This window comes from Salvia hispanica, chromosome 4, assembly GCF_029641045.1.
Source record: "Salvia hispanica isolate PSC_SH4W2 chromosome 4, Shi_PSC_v1, whole genome shotgun sequence".
In the NCBI taxonomy this organism is placed as follows: Eukaryota; Viridiplantae; Streptophyta; class Magnoliopsida; order Lamiales; family Lamiaceae; genus Salvia; species Salvia hispanica.
In genome coordinates this window covers 60,923,800-60,941,634 of record NC_142695.1, presented here as the reverse complement: position 1 = coordinate 60,941,634, position 17,835 = coordinate 60,923,800, and the positions used below count along the sequence as shown (strand labels likewise).

Here is a 17,835-nt window from a genome sequence, read left to right as displayed (position 1 = left end):
AAAACACCTACAACCGCCAAGGGTTCCTGCTGCCATTACATCTTGGCTTTGGAAATACCTAACGACTCTAGAAATTCTAAATGCTCACAATTTGAAATATAAAGATTGTCATGAGTTTATCTTCCATCCTAAAATTTTCAACCTCCTCAACAACACCATTATATTCCATCCATGGTGGCAATTTACGCCTTCTACCTCGACATCCCCCAATCACCATGCGTCATCTCCTCGTTTCTTTCACCTCCATCATAAGTTCCTTACCATCCTTGCTACTTTAGGCACCTCTGCACATTTTTCGACAGCTGCCCCTTCAAGCTCCTACTTGAATCGCATTTCTCAAATTATAGCTAGGCCCTCCAATCTCCCCTAACTCAACACCAAAGCAACACAAGCTAGAACATTGATAGCTTTTTGCATTCTTCTAGTAATGGAAATGACACACGTCACATTACATTCTTACATTTAAGCCCCTTAATTATTTGCATAACCGTAAGCATTAAAACTATTAATCGTGTACTACATTTGAATTTCTAGTAAAATATTGGAGGCCAATATTTCTAACGGACAAGCATTTAATATTGTTTTGAAACATGAAACACTAAATTGGACCTTACATTACCTTTTCTTATTATATTAACATGAGTCAACATAATGCAATTTTTCGATTATAGACTAACAATTAATAAAAAAAAACAGTTATAATCATAACGGCATTTAATCTTGATTTTATATATGAAATATTAAATGAGACCTTACATTTTCTCTTCTTGTTATAAAATAAATATTTTTAGTCAACATAATTGTTGGATATAACTGCCGTACAAGATTTTAAATTCGTATCTAATTATTGTATAAATTTAAATTTATTGGAAGTGCACCCAAAACTTGCAAATATTTAAAACTATGCCCAAAACTCGCCTTTTGTGTATAGATATAGATATAGATATAGATATAGATTATATGTGTATGCTCTCTCACTTAATAGTTTAATTAACATAGAGTCGTGTCGATAGTTGATTAATATACATAACCATTTCGCTAACTTGCTAACTCATCAATGTAGTGTATTAAAAATGTCGATACAATGATATTCAATATAAACACAAGTTGATATTTTAATACATTGTGTTGACATTAATATTTAAATGTCAACACAGTTTATTAAAATGTCAACACAAATAACTTAAGTTGATATTTTAATATATTGTGTTGACATTTTAATGTCAACACAGTTTATTAATGTGATTGTGTAGACATTTTTAATACACTATGTGATGAGTTAGCAAATTAGCAATTTAAGAAAAGTTAGCATTATAACACACCCATATAGAGTATAATAATGTATAACAATCTTAATTACTACATGTTGAAAAAACTAGTGGTAATAAGTTTATAGGCGTAAAGAGTTTGGGAGGTTATATATTTGTAGGGATCCCCGCGTTTGAGTGGCACGATTAAAATATGCCATAAATTCCATTACTAATTTAATTAACGGTTTGTTGGTGATTGGTTGCAAAAAGTATAAATTGGTAATGATGCATGGCATGTTATTCAACATTATCGATCATGATGGAACAAATGCATGTAATCACCCTCGCAATATTAGGTGTCCTTGTATTGCCGCTTTCGGCATACGCAGCCGTGTTCGATGTGAGCAAGGAGGGAGTCCAAAACGGAGATATAACCAACGTAAGTACTCCCTCCGTCCCCGATTAAGAGTCACACTTTTCCATTTTAGTCTGTCCCCAATTAAGAGTCGCACTTCATTTTTACCATAAATAGTAAGTAGGTCCCACATTCCACCAACTCATTTCACTCACATTTTATTATAAAACCAATAAAAAAAAGTGGGTCCCAAATTTCACTAACTTTTTCAACCAACTTTTCTTTACATTTCTTAAAACCCGTGTCCGGTCAAAGTGTGACTCTTAATTGGGAACGGAGGGAGTAATTGGTAGTATATGAATATGAATGAGATGAAGAAGCAGATTGATAAGATTGTACGTATTTGGGGTAATATAGGCTCTTCTGAAAGCATGGAAGCAGGCGGTGGAGGCACCGACGGCGTCAAAGGTGTTAATACCCAAGGGTAAATGGACGCTGAAGCAGGCTCTTCTGGCTGGACCCAACAAGGCCCCCATAGAGTTCCAGGTGGAAGGCACCGTGACAGCCTATTCCGATCCCTTCGACCTCCCTGACAAGAAGGGAGAATGGTGGATAGGCATGAACTACCTCAACTCCCTCACTGTCTCCGGCGGGGGGGTCTTTGACGGCAACGGCAAAGTCGCCTGGACCAAGAACGACTGCCACAAGAACACCCAGTGCCTGAGTAAACGACTCCCCTACAACCTCAGCTTCAACTTCATCAACAACTCCCTCATTCAAGACATCACCATCAAAGACAGCAAGTACTTCCAGTCCAACTGCATCTCTAGCAACAACGTCACCTTCCAGCGCGTCAACATCATCGCCCCCAACGAAAGCCCTAACACCGATGGCATCCACATCGCCCGTAGTGCCAACATTAAGGTCCTCGACACCACCATCGGGACCGGCGACGACTGCATCTCCTTCGGCGATGAGATCAAAGACGTCCTCATCAAGAACGTCAGGTGCGGCCCAGGCCATGGGATCAGCATCGGCAGCCTCGGAAAAACCAACCTGGAGAAAGACGTTACTGGGATCACCATCGATAACTGCACATTCGTTAACACCGACAACGGGGTCAGGATCAAGACCTGGCCTTCCACTCCCAGCACCTTGAAAGTCACTGATATCAAATTCACCAATCTTATCATGCAAAACGTCAGCAATCCCGTCATTATAGATCAACAATACTGCCCTTGGAATATGTGCTCCCTCGACGTATGTGCTCTCTTCTTTTTATTACTCCACTACATATATTACATAGTGCATATGAATATGGTGCATTTGTTTGTATCTCTGCAGAAAGCATCACTGGTCCAGATTAGTAAACTGAAGATTGACAACGTCAAGGGTACAAGTGCCACACAGGATGCGCTCATATTCGCTTGCAGCTCAACTAAGCCATGTCAAGATGTGCAGATTGGAAACATTGATCTCAGGTTCACCGGAGATCCTACACTCGGCGGAGCCACCACCAAGTGCCAGAACGTCAAGTATGTTTCCACCGGCAAACAGAATCCACCTCTCTGTGTCAAGTCCAGCGCCCCTAAACCTCTACCCAAGTAGATTATGCATTTTCCCAATTCTATTTAATTTGTTTATGTATATATTTATATATAGCTAGATTTAATTTCCACAATAATGTATTTCGAATAATTATATTCTTTGAATGTAATGGAGCGATGAGAAATCATAGATAGTATTAATAAACTACTCGCACATTTATTAATCAATTGGAATATACATTTTCATTTCTTGCCCCTTTGATGTCTATCAAACTAGTTCGTCTACATGTTTAATTTGTTTCATTTTTATTCTTCTTTCATACATGTATATGTTTATATAGGTTTTTGTTAAAATGACGCCACCTCTTAACGTGACACCGTGACATCACATATACAACAATATTATAAACGCTACACAGCAATTTATAAATTGTTGTATAGCGTGTTGGATATTGCTGGCCGTGTTTTTTACCCTTTTTTTTGCCACATGATAGCTTATTATTTGTCCACATGTATAAATGATTGGCTAGGAATAGTGGTATGGTGTTATTTTAAGAGGTGGTGGCACCCTAACACTCCCCTGTTTATATATACTAATTAAAGATCTAGAAGTATTTTTCAAAGTCTTTCACTTCCCCTATTCATAATAAAAATAAAAAAACTTTTTAAATTTCCCCATATTAAAAACTATATATGGAGTAGTGGTCAGATCAACACAAATGTACACAAATGTTACGCTTGAGTAAAATAAATATTTATTTCACAATTAAAATAGGTACGGAATACTACTATTTTTTATTAATATGGGTTCATTATTTAGTTTAGTGATTTTGTGGTTCAAAATCCAATTTCATTAGGATGAAAGTAAATATTTTAGATTCATCATATTTTCCAAATTAATCATGTTAGGAAAATAAACAAAAATTACACAAAATCATTAGTGTAATTAATACAAGCACAAAGATTGTTTTGTGGAGTTTTCAATAAACAATTAAAAATTATCAATTTCTTCATATCGCAAACTAAGATCACTACAAAAAAAAGGTCATTACCGAGCACCAAGTGGTCGGCAACAAGGGTGGAAGTGCTCGGTATTTCACACTTTTCCGAGCACTTTCTGAGTACTTTAGGTACTCGGTATTTGCTTCGTCAGAACTTTTTGCCAAATGGTTTTTCTTCCATGCTTAAGAGAGAAGGCATGTGAGTCCTCCATACAATACGGATATGCACGATGCTCAGATGTGCTCCATCCCGACAGCATTGAATATGCAGGGAAGTCACTGATAGTCCACATCAACGTTGCACGTAGTTGAAAGTTTTGTTTTCTAGATATATCATATACATGAAATCCTTCAGACCATAGATCATTGAGCTCTGCAATCAAAGGTTGTAGAAACACATCAATGTTTTGTTTTGAATTCTTCGGACCAGGCACGAACACAGTGAGAAACATGTAGGATCTTTCATGCACATCCACGGTGGCAAATTGTATGGAGTTAGAATCACTGGCCACAATGAGTATTGTGAACCAGTCTGACCAAATGGTTGAAATCCATATGTGCTAAGTGCCAACCTGACGTTTCTTGATTCGGAAGCAAAGAAGGGATGTGTTTGGTCGAAGGTTTTCCAAGCTATAGAATCTGTCGGATGAGACATCTCTCCGTCTGAGTGTGCTCTGCATGCCATCGCATGGATTGAGCGGTAACTTCGGATGCATACAACCGCCTCAATCTTGGACCCAGAGGAAAATAGTACATCTTCTTGAATGGACTTCTACCTGCTGGGGATTGGTGCCCCTTGCACAGCGGAAGATATGCATAAACAAATAAATCAGATCTATAGATCTATTTGACCGATTATGAGATTAATTATCTACATGTTAAACAATCAAATTGCATTCAAGAACACAAATAAATCATGCTTAAGGAATTAAAACCCTAATTCATGATTTCCTACGGTTTAGAATTATCGGTCTGATTCTCGAAAGAATCATCGATTGCTTGCGCCTTCTCCACGTGATGTTCTCCGTACTCAACCACGAACCTTCTAATCTGTATCCCGAACTCAGAATCTGACCTTTGGGTGGGCAAAGCTTGTCAGAATCAAAAGGACTTAATTAGAGAAGAAGAAAAAAAATCAGTTCTAGAGAGAACGGAAAAATCACGTTCAATCTGAAGAGAGAGGAACGATTAAAATCAATTAATTTATTTTGTCTTCTCCCTAATCTCCTTTATATATAGAGTTATGTTGGGCCAAATTAGGGATCCATGCAGGTTGGACTTGGGCCAAACCTGTTGGTCTTTTACTAATTAAATTGAGCCCCAATTTAATACAAGCTCAAACAGAATATTATTATCATCCACTATAGTATAATAATATTGACTGCCCGTCCAATCCCAAATTACGAGTAATCCGGGCTTTACCTCTTTAATTTATTATTTCCCGTGTTTAAGATATAAATATTCATTAATTAATTTAAGTCCGCTATTTAACTTTAATTAATTAATATCTTTTTCCAAGAGTTGTCTAGTTCAAAATCTTTATTTATTATTCTGGAATAAATTCTAACCGGCCGGGTTTCTGAATAGTAAAACCTTTTTCAAACACCTCTTGAGGATATTATCAAACTGGACTCTCCCAGCACACAATTCATTGCAATAACAATACTAGCACCTCTAGACATTGATCACCACTACCCAAGATATCAGGATTCTTGGATTGCGAAAAATCCGCACCATTTGATAAATCAAAGTAGTGCATAATCAATATCGTATGCTCAATGTTATATCAACAATGATTAAGAAATAATAATCACCGAGACCTCGTCTTTCAATAAATAGCAAGAAAGACTTATCTCAATTGTTAGATCCTTCAGTGCTATAATACTATCTCTTACTTTATTCTCTCTTCATCTATATACTTTTTGTCTTTCATACTTTATTCTCTCATCACTGAACTCACTTTTAGCTTAATTTCTTAAATCTCATGCCGAAAAGAAACGCCTCTACTATGGGTGAAGTATATTTTTATCGAATACTCCCTTTGTCCGCCATTTATAATCTCATTTTGACTCAGCAAAAGTTTAAGAAAATTGTTTGATTTTGTGAAGAGAAATGGGAAATAAGTTAATGGAAAATTGATTTTATAAGGGCATTAGCAATGCTGGCCTATCTCCGGAGCCCATCTCAGGGTCTATCCACGTCAGCAGGCCCATCTCAAAGTTTCTCCCTGTAATGAGAGCTTAGCTCAGAGCCCATCTCATTTCTACATCATCACTATTTTATTTTATTTTATTTTTAATATCGATGTCTTACCATTTTAAATAGTGTCTCTAAATTCATTTAGGACACTTTTTATTTGCATTTAGGAGAATTTTTAATAGTGTCTCTAAATTCATTTAGCGTCTCTAAATTGCATATTTAGCGAAGTGTCCCTAAATTGATTAATTCACGGACGCTTCCCTTTTGCGTCCTTATTTTTGTTTGGCACACCACCAATAAAGACGCTTTTAAAAGCGTCGGTGATGTATTTAGCAATGCATATTAGCGTCCCTAATGGACTAAAAAAGCGTCCTTGAGTGTTATTTTTCTTGTAGTGACGCCAGGTAAACCTAATTTCTTCTTTTAATTATTTTGTGTTGTATATTTTATTATATTGATATCATATCTTAAACTTGTTATTCAGTTCTGAAATCTTAAATTTTGCTTGTTTTGAGCAGGAACACATGGAACTGGAAAAATGTTACCGTGAGCTAACTGATTTATTGGTAATTGTTGTCATGCTATTGGCTATCTCTGGACCTGGACCGTGACCATTTCCTTGATATCGAACTATTGCATTTTTTTTTCCAGTATTACAAGCAAACCCAACTTGAAACTATGGCCAGTGAAAAAGCAGCAGCTGAGTTTCAGTTAGAAAAGGAAATCAAGCATCTTCTGGAAGCACAGGTCTCAACTTGGGCTACCACCACTTCTAGACACCATACCATCTACCGTATCTTATATTGAAATGTATGAACTCTTTAAACAGTTAGAAGCTGAAAAGAACAGAGTTTCTTGCAGTGAGAAGCAATATCATGATCTTTTTTACTTAGAACCTAGCTAGAAGCAATGGGAAATTTGACCCATTTGATTTGTTGGGTATTTACAATTTGTTTGTGGAGATATGTATACAATATCTCAAGACCAAGAATGATCATTTATTCGGAAACACAGCCAGCCTTCAAACATGATCCCCAAGCAGCGGGGTGGCTCTTCATAGAGCTTCGTCCGGTGCCATATATTCCGGCATGGCCCCACATTCCTGTTGGTGAAAATGTTGTCGCAAGTGAATGATGCAGGGTTCATGAATGTGGAGATGGTAAAGAGATATTACGTTTTGATGAAGATATTGTTTAATGCACTATTCCAGATTTGCATACAGTATCATCATCAATATTCCATTTCCATCACTCCCACTGTCTAAACTTCGAAATTTGAATTCTTTGCAAATTCATTTTTTCCGTTTTCTATAAAATTAAGGCGAGTTTGTATAATCTGGAGTGAGAGTACTACTTTAAAATGAACTATACTACCTCAAAATTTACGTTTACCTAAAAGGTAAATTTATAATGACATAAAAAATTAATTTGTTGGTACTTATTAAATTGATAATCTATTTTCTCAATCGAAATACATACTCCCTCCGTCCCCGAATACTTGACACAATTCACATTTTCTATTTTTTGTAGTGGATCTCATATTCCACTAACTCATTCCTATTCACATTTATTATAAAACTAAGGGCGTGTTTGATAAATTAGTAATATCAAGATAGAGAATTGTATATGGACATTTCTAATAGTTTGTTAACTCCAAGGGTCATAACCAATTTTACCAAAATTATACCTTTAACCATGTTTATGTAACCTACCAATTTGTCAAGTTAAGCCATATTATATAATATACTTTACAAAAATAGATAATTTATTTTCAATCAAACATCAACCAAAATAAATTATATATTTGCATATCTTGACATAAAGCCCGTATTTCTTATCTTACTTTACTTATCTTCTCATATCCTATCTTTTTTATCAAACGAGTCATAATACTTTAAAAGTAGGACTCACATCCGACCAACTTTAACACACTTTCCATTACATTTCTTAAAACTCGTGCCGGGTCAAACCGTGTCAAGTATTCGGGGAGGGAGGGAGCATAATATACGTTCGAATTACTAATTTACCACATTATGGTTGGTCCAAGTCAATTCCTCTGCTTTCTTTTCCACTTCCACCACCTTAGTACCTCTTCCGCCGTCGCCGTAGATGACACTACCCCAGGTATCTCTCACTTTATCCCCTTCTATTTATTGCCCCTTCAGATTGACGAATTTCGCTTACTTATCTTCACGCCCCTCGCCTTTCTGTTTTGGGGTTTTACTTTCTGCTACTTGTTTTTTGAATTTGTTGATTTGTTGTGTTTTCATCAATTTCTATTTGGGGATTTTCTAAGTCAATGCTTGCAACTTCTTACTGAATCATTTTTGAAATTCTGTATAAGTCGACATTTGAAACTATTTCACGGATTCAATTTCGATATTCTGATTAGGGGCTTTCATTTTGATTTTATCCATTCAACTGTTTTTGGTCAATCTTAGCCCTTAATTGTAGCTGCAGTAGTTTTTAGGAATCAAAGATGTGATATTGTATATTATTTTCATTATTTTATTTTTCTTGGTCTTCCATCAAAACCAGCTGATACTGATAGTTAGGCATTTTGGGACCTTTAAGCGATGACTATATCCTTGTACACATGCTGGATGCAGATTCTTTGATGTTGGCTTGCCTTGTCTTTTAATGCTAGTTTCGTCTGCTATGTTTTTTTTATATTATTCCAACCTTATTTCATAATCAATCTTCACTTTCCCAGATTTCTAATACAGTATGGGGGTGTTCGGTTGCCAAGATTAAATCTCATGATTAAATATGTATCATGTTTGGTTCATGAAATTGAACTCTACAACTTAATCCTAGATGGATAGTCTCATGATAATTAGTCATAGCCTCTCCCCTCCAACTAAAATAATCCCGCAACTTAATCCTAGATGGATAGCCTCATGATTATTAGTCATGGCAACCGAACGCCACCTATGTTTCTTGAGTCCATGGCTGCTTCTTTTAGCAACATTTGGGAGATTAATATAATGCTGTCACAGGTGGATTAATTTACTGCTTTATCAAGTGCTATAAGGGAAGGACTTGATGGGTGCAGTTTCTTCAAAAGGAATTGAATCAGAAACAGGTATCTGAAACTGGTTACTGGAGTTTGCAAGCTAGAATATCTAATCAATAAATCAAACCTTCCAGTATATTTGTCAGGTGAGCTGGAGATGAGTCCTAGCACAAACTTACCATTGGCAACATCAAATTCTAGTAAAGAGGCTGCATTCCCTGTGACCTCTGAGAAGATAATGATTGACATGCTGCATACAAAAAGCCATCCTCATGTCAAGCAAGAGAATGACTCCTGTATAGTGCCAAGTCAGTTATCGCAGACACAAAGTTCCGATACGATAAGCTATACATCATTTTCTGATAAGGCCTCCCCAGTAACCAAACAAAAACGGCGTGAGGTCCATCAGAGACAAACCTCTGGCGTCACACGTGATATTCCAGAACCCCAAATAGAGAGGATTCAGCTGGGTAAGAGTGAAAATGGGAAGGATTCAGTCTCTCAATTTATTGGAGTTTTCTCTAGATTTCCAAAGGATGAACCTGCTGATTTGCACTTGAGTCAGAAACCTCGTATTGGAATAAAAACATCTTCAATATGTGATGGAGAAAGAACTACTGAAAAGAGGGAGATGGTATCTGGTAACTCACTCTCCATACAAAGTGTCAACGAGGAGCCTGCATCGCAGTCCAACAAGCAGATGCTGACTCAGTCCTCTCAACCTGTAAAAGTTTTGGAGAAATTGCAGCCCAGGAGGAACCCAGACGCTGGGGGTTGTAGTTCTCCACATGATCAATTAGCTTGCAGTTCGGGTCACTCTGGAAAACTTTCTGCTGTACCAAAAGAAGAACATCAAACTGACAATTCGCAGCCTAGACAGAGCATACATGATAGAAATCATGCATTACTGAGCAAGGAAAAAACAGGTACTAATACAGAAGTCGAGTCAGTTCAAGGGTCAAGTTTGAGCATGGGAGTGCCTGTACCTGAACCTGGTCAAGAGAGCTATGCATATCCTATGAAGTTTGAGAAAATGGAGAAATTGCAGCCGAGGAGAAACCTTGATTCTGTAGTTCAGGGATCACATGCTGATGTTGAAAGCACTCCCTCTAAAGCACAATACAAAGGATTAGATGATGGCTACAACTGGAGGAAGTATGGACAGAAGCTTGTAAAAGGAAACAAATTTGTTCGAAGCTATTACAAATGTACTTACCTCAATTGCCAGGCTAAAAAACAAGTAGAGAAATCACATGATGGGTGTACATTAGACATCAATTATCTTGGGAACCATCATCATCAGAAACCACAGCAGAGTCTCCAGCTGACTACTACTCTTCAAGTAAAAACGCCTGAGATGCCCATTACGTTTACATCAAAAGGTAAGTTTGTATATAATTAAAAGATTTTAAATTTTTGTATTTTGTATAATGTGTAGTTATTGATTTTGTGGTCACCTGTCAGCCAATGTTGAGTCGATCATCAAGCATGTCAGTTCAGATCAACATATGCCAGAACCCTCACCTCAATCAGCTGTTGTTAGAAGTGCTGATGGTTTGTCAGGAGCAGTTTCCTGTTCACATAAGGATACTAAGGATCTAGATGATTGCCCTGATCCCAAACGGCTGTATGTTCATCAGGAAGCTTCTTATATCCTTTATTGATTAGCAATAATCACTGCTATGCTTATTGGCCTGCCTCTGTAACAGGAAAAGAGGCACAAGTTCTGCAGATGATGATGTGGTGATTAGATCTAGTTCTGATTCAAAACATGTTGTTCAAACTTTGAGTGAGGTTGATTTGGTTAATGATGGATATCGGTGGCGTAAATATGGGCAGAAGTTTGTAAAAGGCAATCCAAACCCAAGGTAACTAAACTTTCAGTTATATGCGGCATCAAACTCTGTAATGACCTTAGCCAACGTTTACGTAAATCAGGCTGACCTTTGCATCAAATACTATTTTCCTTCGGCTGACAGCTCCTCTCCAATATCTTAAACACCAAAGGAAAACCAAGCTGTTAGGCAGCTTTCCACCTAATCTCAGCTCCTTATGCTGTGCAGGAGTTACTACAGGTGTTCAAACTCTGGTTGCCCAGTAAAGAAACACGTCGAAAGAGCTTCACATGATGAAAAGTTAGTCATTACAACGTATGAAGGAAAACACGTCCATGACATTCCCACTTCCAGGACTGTTAGCCAAGGCCTAGCCAGAGGTGGTGATGCTAGTATGATGAGCCCAAATAGTGAGTCTAGTTCCAAACCCGAAGACAAGAACCCTGTTTCGCTCGAAATGGTTGTTCGTGTCAGTGCAAACTGAGGAAGCAATCGTGACTGCAGGCTTTGGCATCCTCTCCTCGACTCTAAAGGTGCTTGTTACTTCAGTCAAAATTGCTATCAACGTGATTAAATTCAGCAACTTATTTTGCTTTATCATTGTAGACAGACTTTTCTAATTCGAAGAGCTATCATTGTAACAGTCCAGTAGCTTAACTTGTTCATTGGTTGGCCCCAGGCTGTGGAAGAATATGTATTAGTTGTATAAAATTGCTAATGTAAGTTACAAATTGTAGTTTAGATCACCCATTGTACATATTCTTTGCCATAGATGGCATGCTGCTGCTGTTATTCTGAAAGCTTGCAGAGTCAGAGCATTGATCGTCTAAAAAGAACCAGATTTCTTGTAATAGTAATGTATTACAGTTATTATGCTTCAAGTAAAAAAGGTAAAGCTTAGCTCCTCATGTCAAATCCAAGCACCAGCAGCAACTAAGTCTCTGTTCAACCAGCCAAGAAACAGAGCTCCATCTCTCTCTGCAAGGCTAAATCTATCGCAGTAGTTCTGAAGCAGACTCTTGATGGTGGGATTTAACATAAGAGCTCAACGGGTACGGGCTGAAAGCGGCCATGGTGAGGCGTGATCTACACTTCCAATGTGGTCCGAGCCTCTCGACTCTCTCAGCCCCCTCGCAGGCTATGATGTTTACAACATCTCTTGCCAAGCAATGCTGCTCCACATTTATCTTCTCCTTGTGCTCCCTCGTGAGCGTAACGTCAATGGACTCAAATATCGCCGTGTAGTAATCCAATGCCTCGACGAAATGACGGTAGAAAGCAGCAGTGTTGGTGTTGAGCTCACGCTCAACTAGCGTCACCACCCTAGGGTTAAGCCCTTTCACCATCCTCAGCAGCCTGTCTCTGTGGTTCTCCGTGCTCACGCTCTCGTCGGCCATCCGGTGCAATATGAAGGCGAAATTCACGCCAATGCCTCACTGGCCCGAATCCCAAGGTTCTCAGCCCGGATCTCACATGCCGGTACGGCCACAGCGTGGAATGTGAAGGGATTTTTAAAGGAGTGTGCAAGCTTAGCTAGCCTCCGCCCCACTATCTTCAACCCTCCTCCGCGAGCATAGGCCGAGGTAATGTCATCCACCCCCGTTATCCGGATACGCGGGGGCCCACCGGGCTGGGCCACAAAGGCCTGAATCAAAGGTATCCACTGGCTCCCCTGACCTATCCGGAAATCAATAATGTGAACCGTATTCTCATCCTTCATTGCTTCTGCAATGGCAACATGTGCTGACATGTAACCAAACTTGAAATAAGGACACACCTCATACAACATATGCATATAAGACAGCAGATCAAAGCTAGCAGACTCTCCCAGTTTCAAAGAGTTGTTGATGGAGCTGCCGGAGGTGCTCAGCAGTGCCACCAGCCCCTCCAGCATGTATGGCCCCAGGCGCTGTCCGAGCTGGCGCAGCTCGGACATGAGCCACCACGCCATCACCTCCATCAGCTGCCTATCTCCGACCTAGTCGCCACAGAATCGTCATAGGTCTCAAGGAAATCTACATCCGGCCCTAACATCACGGTCTCCAGCTCCTTGAGCTTGTGCTTCAACTTGTTCACATCCTCCTCCCCGCTGTCTGAGACAACGAGCTCTTATTAGGAGAGAGACTGACCGTTGAAGCTGAGTGATTCGCGGTCAGAGTGGATGATTCCAGTGTGCAAAACTGGTCTTGAGAGATAAGAACCGAGCAGCCATTGGCATTACTAATGTTGTTGCAACTCCATAGCTGTGGGTTGTATAATGGCTGACATTGTTGAAGGGAGTAGCCCTCTAGCTTTCTCAGAGGCTGAAAGTACCATGTATACGACATTACAAAATGATTTTTAATAAAGAAACACCCTTCTCTTTCAGTCAAACTCCCACAAAAACTGCACAAATCAAGAAAATGAACATGTAATTAATTAGCATAGCTAGAAAAAAAGAACTTCAATCAAAGCAAATCTACAAGATCTCATCAACCAAAACTACCTGCTTCAATACATATTATACGTCATCAAATTCAAGAATACTACTCCACCCGTCCCGGCTAAGATGACACATTTCTTAGTCGACACATGATTTTAGGAGTTGTTAGTTAATATGATTAATTGGAGAGAAAGAGTTGGTGTAAGTATTAAATGGAGAAAGAAAGATAGTTGAATATTTAATAGTAGAAAGAAAAAAGTGGTTGAGTGTATTAATTAGAGAGAAAAATAAAATTGTGTCATCTTGGTTGGGACAAACTAAAAAAAAAAAAGTGTGTCATCTTAATTAAGACGGATGACGTAGTACATGAACTCAAACAACTCCGAGTTGAAGAAATAATGAACAGCTCACATTTTTTCCCTACATGATGAGAACATCTAATGTAATAGTAACAATTTCTAGTATGAAATGCAGGCACAAAACTAGCTTAAATCCAGCTAAGAATAGACTAAGATATATGCATCATGATGTGGAAGATTTTGAAGATATTTTTCAACACTTAAGCGAGTGATACTAATTATCCACAAACATTATATGTAGTTTGCAACAAAGCCTCGTAATAACATTGTATTAAGTTGTTTGATGTCTACGAAATATGACTAAAAGGGGAATTGATAAACATTCCTATAATTATCAAAGACACATTATGGAGTGTTGGTCTTGCAAGTCTCCATGCGCTCAGCTTATAAAATATCACTCCTAGCATCAAGCTCGACCGTGATCTTCAGTCTGACGTTTTCCCAATAGATCTCCGAGTCCTGAAAAGGGCAAATCAGAATAAGGTAAATTTCAAGTTAGTAGTCCTTGAAAGCAAGAAGAAAAGCAAAACAAGTTGCAAAATCTTGCTTGGATTATTCTGCGTCAAGAAAGTCTTGATATCATGGACTTTATCCTCATTTTCTCTGCAAAGAGCATAATGATTAGAGATTCACTAAAATAGACAGAAAGATTGCATTTTGATCAAGAAACCAATTGTACCTAAAAGGCTTCACCAGCACTTGTGATCCACAGATGTAGTGAGGGTTGGTTTTCGTGAGAACTAGAGCGGCCGTTTCAGGATAAACGAAGGCCACAAATCCGAACATCCTCTGCACTTGACTAGGAATCCTAACTTTTTGAACAGGTCCAAAATTGCTACCAACATTTTTTTTAAACAAAAAAATTTAGCATAAGTCTAGAAATGGTGTAAATCATAAACAAATTTTTCATTTACTTGAAATAGTTAAGCACATCTTGCTCACTAAAAGTGCTCTCTGGTGGGAAAGTTAGGTAAACTTGCAGTTGGTGCCCGTTTTCAGCTCTAAATCTCACGTATCTGTGCATGTCTTCTTCTAAGATTATCGACTGCCTCCTGTGTGGCCTTTTTCCAGCAAGAAAAACCCAAAAATCAGTAATGCCTAAGCAAATCATCTGCAGCTGAAAATTAAAGGGCAAGTTTGTGAGGTTACTTGTTAGTTAAACGAATGGAGGTTGTAGTCATTCGAGCAAGAAGTCTGTGAATCTCCATTTGATAGCCCTCAACCCGAAGCACCTTCCTGTACCTGTCAAAGTATAGGATAGGCAAGGAAGAGACTGAGACGGGGATGCCCCGTGTGCATCTCAAAAGCTCGACCAGTTCAATCTCGAGCTGCTTAAGGGAAGCACTCGACATCACCTCATCCGATGGTGGAGGGTTAAGCACCATACAATCACCATTTTGCATTTGAAAAACATGCAAGAATCTGCAGCTACCACCATACTTACAATAACCCTGCCTAAAGCTATTGCAGACCTGCATATCAGGCACGTCTAGAGGCCTAAAATCGAGCATTTGATAATAATATGGGGTGTCAAAGTTAGACGGCCCAAACTGAGGAATCCCAAGGCCATTTTGAGGTAAAGGAGGTGTAAAAAGTGTGAACATTGTTGTAGGGAGGTTTGAGATGGTTGGCTTTGGGGATAAATCAAGCTCTAGCTTGACTTTTTCGACCAAGATTTGGAGGGCTTGGTCTGGACAGAAGGCAAGGCGTATCATTTCAAGCTCGGGTTGGTCTTTTAGTAGGAGATGGCCGATGATTTTTGAGACGTTTTGGGGCTCTATCTTCTCGATTTTCTGATAAACAGCCTTTGTAGAATCGAACAAGTCCATTGAGAAGGTTGGATCTACTAAGAATCAACAATGCAGCTGCATAAGGATGACATCTTTCATCTCAAAGAAAAAATTAAAAATTGGATGAAAAAGTTGGGATAATTGTAGCAAGAATCAAATCAAGAATGCAGTTTGCATAAAGTTGAGATATTTCATCAGAAACACAACTGAAAATCAAATATTAAAAAGTTGCATTATTTGCCATGAGTCAAGAATGCAGCTTGAAAAAACTTATGCTTAGTGTTAACAAACAGTAATATAGCTTCACATGATTATATCCAAGAATATTTAAGATCAGATATATCAAGAAATTAATATTTGTGTAATTGAGCACAAGCTTGAAAATGAACCAATAATTACTACATGAGAAAATTTTACTAAAGCATAGTAGTATTAATATTTCATCTGCATGGACCATTTTCCACAGAATTCTTGTCCAAAAATCAATTCTTTCTCCACAACATTACTCAATAATGCCCATAATCAAACTTGCACATGCACAAGCAGCAAAACAAGATGAAAATCATTGTTTTAGAGAAACTCTGCAAAAATATAGTTTTCAATAATTTGAAAATACCCACCAAAAATTTTCCTCTGAAAACCTGCTGCAGTTGCAAGAATAGCTGTGAAAATGTGGTTGGAGTTTTGAGTTAATGTATGGTGATATAAATGTTAGCTCAGTCGACAAAAACGACGACATATCTCATGAAAATGAGAGCAAAACGACACAGAAAAAAGGTTTCAACTTTCAGTTTCTATATGCATGAATAAAGCACCGACTCAACCATACATCTTTTTCTCTCTATTCTTTTAATTATTTCAATTATTTTCAACAATAATTATGCTATCAATGCTGTTGGAGTTGAAAAGAAAATTTAAATTATAGTAGAATTAATATGGAGTACTTACTACATTGAATTTAAAAGATGTTGGCGAAATAGCAAATATTAGAGTTCGACAGAATGATTAAAATCTTATTATGTCAAGAATCCTAAAATGATGATTAACTTTATTTTCTTGTACTATGACTTGTAAAGCTACAACCAAGTACATGTTTTTCTATAAATAGTGTTTGTTTGTTGGAATTGGAATAGTTATTCATTTGCAGTATAACTCTACGTGATATACATATTTTTAAGATAACAAAAGATTTTCTACTGAGTAAAATGTGAGAAGGTATTATTAGATATAGATTAAATGTGACTTATGTGATTTTATCGTATACTCTCTTAGTCTACTATTTAAAAAATCATTTTGACTCGACACGGATTTTAAGAAGTTATTTACTCTGAAGAAAAGTAAAAGAAGTAAGTTAGTGTAATGTGAGATTCATTTATAATTTAATTTTATAATGTAATGGATTGTCAGTATAAAAAGTTAGTGGAATGTGAAGTCTATATACTAAAAGTAGAATAAAGTAAATGGTAGACAAACCAAAATGATACTCCCTCCGTTCATAGTTGAGTCATTTTAACATTTCAGAAAGTTTCTTCATAGTTGAGTCGTTTTCTTATATGGTAACTTTTTCATCTCTCTTACTTTACTTTCTCTACTTTATTCACTTTATACTTTATTCTCTCTACCTTTTCCTCTCTCTTACTTTTTATCTATTTATTTAACATACCCAACATTCATTTCTAAAACTCCGTGCCGAAAAGTTTTGCCTCAACTATGAAGAATCGGAGGGAGTAAAATTTATTTATTTTTAAATGTAAACCTAAAAATAGATAATTTTACTCAAAAACTAAAAATAGAATTCGTTATGGAGTACCATTGAATCTAATTATTATCTATTCCATTTTAGATTTTAATGTGCGCGGTACCACCGGAGATGTCTAAGCCTAACAAGCCCAAATCCAAAAAACTCATTGCATCTCTTCCATCTAATTTATAATTTATTGTGTGCTTTAATCACGTCATGTGTGACCAGTTGTTAACTCATTATAACTAATTTAAGAGTATATGAGTTTATAGATCTAATAGTATATAAATTGCAATATGTAATTTCATTTTTTTTAAAAAT

At 37.5% G+C, this 17,835-nt stretch overlaps 3 protein-coding genes and 1 pseudogene across 4 annotated transcripts; 2 read left to right on the top strand and 2 right to left on the bottom strand.

The window, feature by feature from the left end:
* The first annotated feature begins 1,565 nt into the window (after positions 1 to 1,565).
* LOC125192002 (polygalacturonase-like) lies at positions 1,566 to 3,376 on the top strand. The gene is made up of 3 exons (XM_048089453.2): positions 1,566 to 1,689; positions 2,023 to 2,865; positions 2,950 to 3,376. Exons 1-3 carry the CDS (start codon positions 1,567 to 1,569, stop codon positions 3,211 to 3,213), a joined length of 1,230 nt encoding a protein of 409 aa, XP_047945410.1. The 5' UTR covers position 1,566; the 3' UTR covers positions 3,214 to 3,376.
* A 4,971-nt stretch (positions 3,377 to 8,347) lies between these two features.
* On the top strand, positions 8,348 to 12,053 carry LOC125196129 (uncharacterized). Of its 2 annotated transcripts, XM_048094509.2 has the most exons (7): positions 8,348 to 8,475; positions 9,351 to 9,436; positions 9,502 to 10,749; positions 10,832 to 10,994; positions 11,077 to 11,235; positions 11,431 to 11,735; positions 11,809 to 12,053. In XM_048094509.2, the coding sequence occupies exons 2-6, from the start codon at positions 9,397 to 9,399 to the stop codon at positions 11,684 to 11,686; spliced, it is 1,866 nt and encodes a 621-aa protein (XP_047950466.2). In that variant the 5' UTR covers positions 8,348 to 8,475; positions 9,351 to 9,396; the 3' UTR covers positions 11,687 to 11,735; positions 11,809 to 12,053. The 2 variants fall into 2 exon arrangements, with proteins under 2 accessions (XP_047950466.2, XP_088913464.1); XM_089057338.1 differs by having other exon boundaries at positions 9,514 to 10,749; positions 11,431 to 11,824.
* A 59-nt stretch (positions 12,054 to 12,112) lies between these two features.
* On the bottom strand, positions 12,113 to 13,553 carry LOC125195588 (scarecrow-like transcription factor PAT1 pseudogene; annotated as a pseudogene).
* A 690-nt stretch (positions 13,554 to 14,243) lies between these two features.
* LOC125195587 (zinc finger CCCH domain-containing protein 18-like) lies at positions 14,244 to 15,821 on the bottom strand. The gene is made up of 4 exons (XM_089069697.1): positions 15,133 to 15,821; positions 14,898 to 15,044; positions 14,663 to 14,818; positions 14,244 to 14,586 (listed from the first exon to the last, which is right to left on the bottom strand). The coding sequence occupies exons 1-4, from the start codon at positions 15,810 to 15,812 to the stop codon at positions 14,457 to 14,459; spliced, it is 1,113 nt and encodes a 370-aa protein (XP_088925823.1). The 5' UTR covers positions 15,813 to 15,821; the 3' UTR covers positions 14,244 to 14,456.
* Positions 15,822 to 17,835: the final 2,014 nt, after the last annotated feature.

What these genes read in the sequence shown, in the direction of transcription:
- LOC125192002 (XM_048089453.2), top strand. Translation starts at nt 1,567, where the DNA reads ATGATGGAACAAATGCATGTAATCACCCTCGCAATATTAGGTGTCCTT. An exon ending in AAAACGGAGATATAACCAAC is followed by an intron (nt 1,690 to 2,022) that starts GTAAGTACTCCC and finishes GGGGTAATATAG; the next exon opens with GCTCTTCTGAAAGCATGGAA. An exon ending in GGAATATGTGCTCCCTCGAC is followed by an intron (nt 2,866 to 2,949) that starts GTATGTGCTCTC and finishes GTATCTCTGCAG; the next exon opens with AAAGCATCACTGGTCCAGAT.
- LOC125196129 (XM_048094509.2), top strand. Translation starts at nt 9,397, where the DNA reads ATGGGTGCAGTTTCTTCAAAAGGAATTGAATCAGAAACAG. An exon ending in CATTACGTTTACATCAAAAG is followed by an intron (nt 10,750 to 10,831) that starts GTAAGTTTGTAT and finishes GTCACCTGTCAG; the next exon opens with CCAATGTTGAGTCGATCATC. An exon ending in AAAGGCAATCCAAACCCAAG is followed by an intron (nt 11,236 to 11,430) that starts GTAACTAAACTT and finishes TATGCTGTGCAG; the next exon opens with GAGTTACTACAGGTGTTCAA.
- LOC125195587 (XM_089069697.1), bottom strand. Translation starts at nt 15,812, where the DNA reads ATGGACTTGTTCGATTCTACAAAGGCTGTTTATCAGAAAATCGAGAAG. An exon ending in TCCATTCGTTTAACTAACAA is followed by an intron (nt 15,045 to 15,132) that starts GTAACCTCACAA and finishes TGCTGGAAAAAG; the next exon opens with GCCACACAGGAGGCAGTCGA. An exon ending in GTGCTGGTGAAGCCTTTTAG is followed by an intron (nt 14,587 to 14,662) that starts GTACAATTGGTT and finishes TGCTCTTTGCAG; the next exon opens with AGAAAATGAGGATAAAGTCC.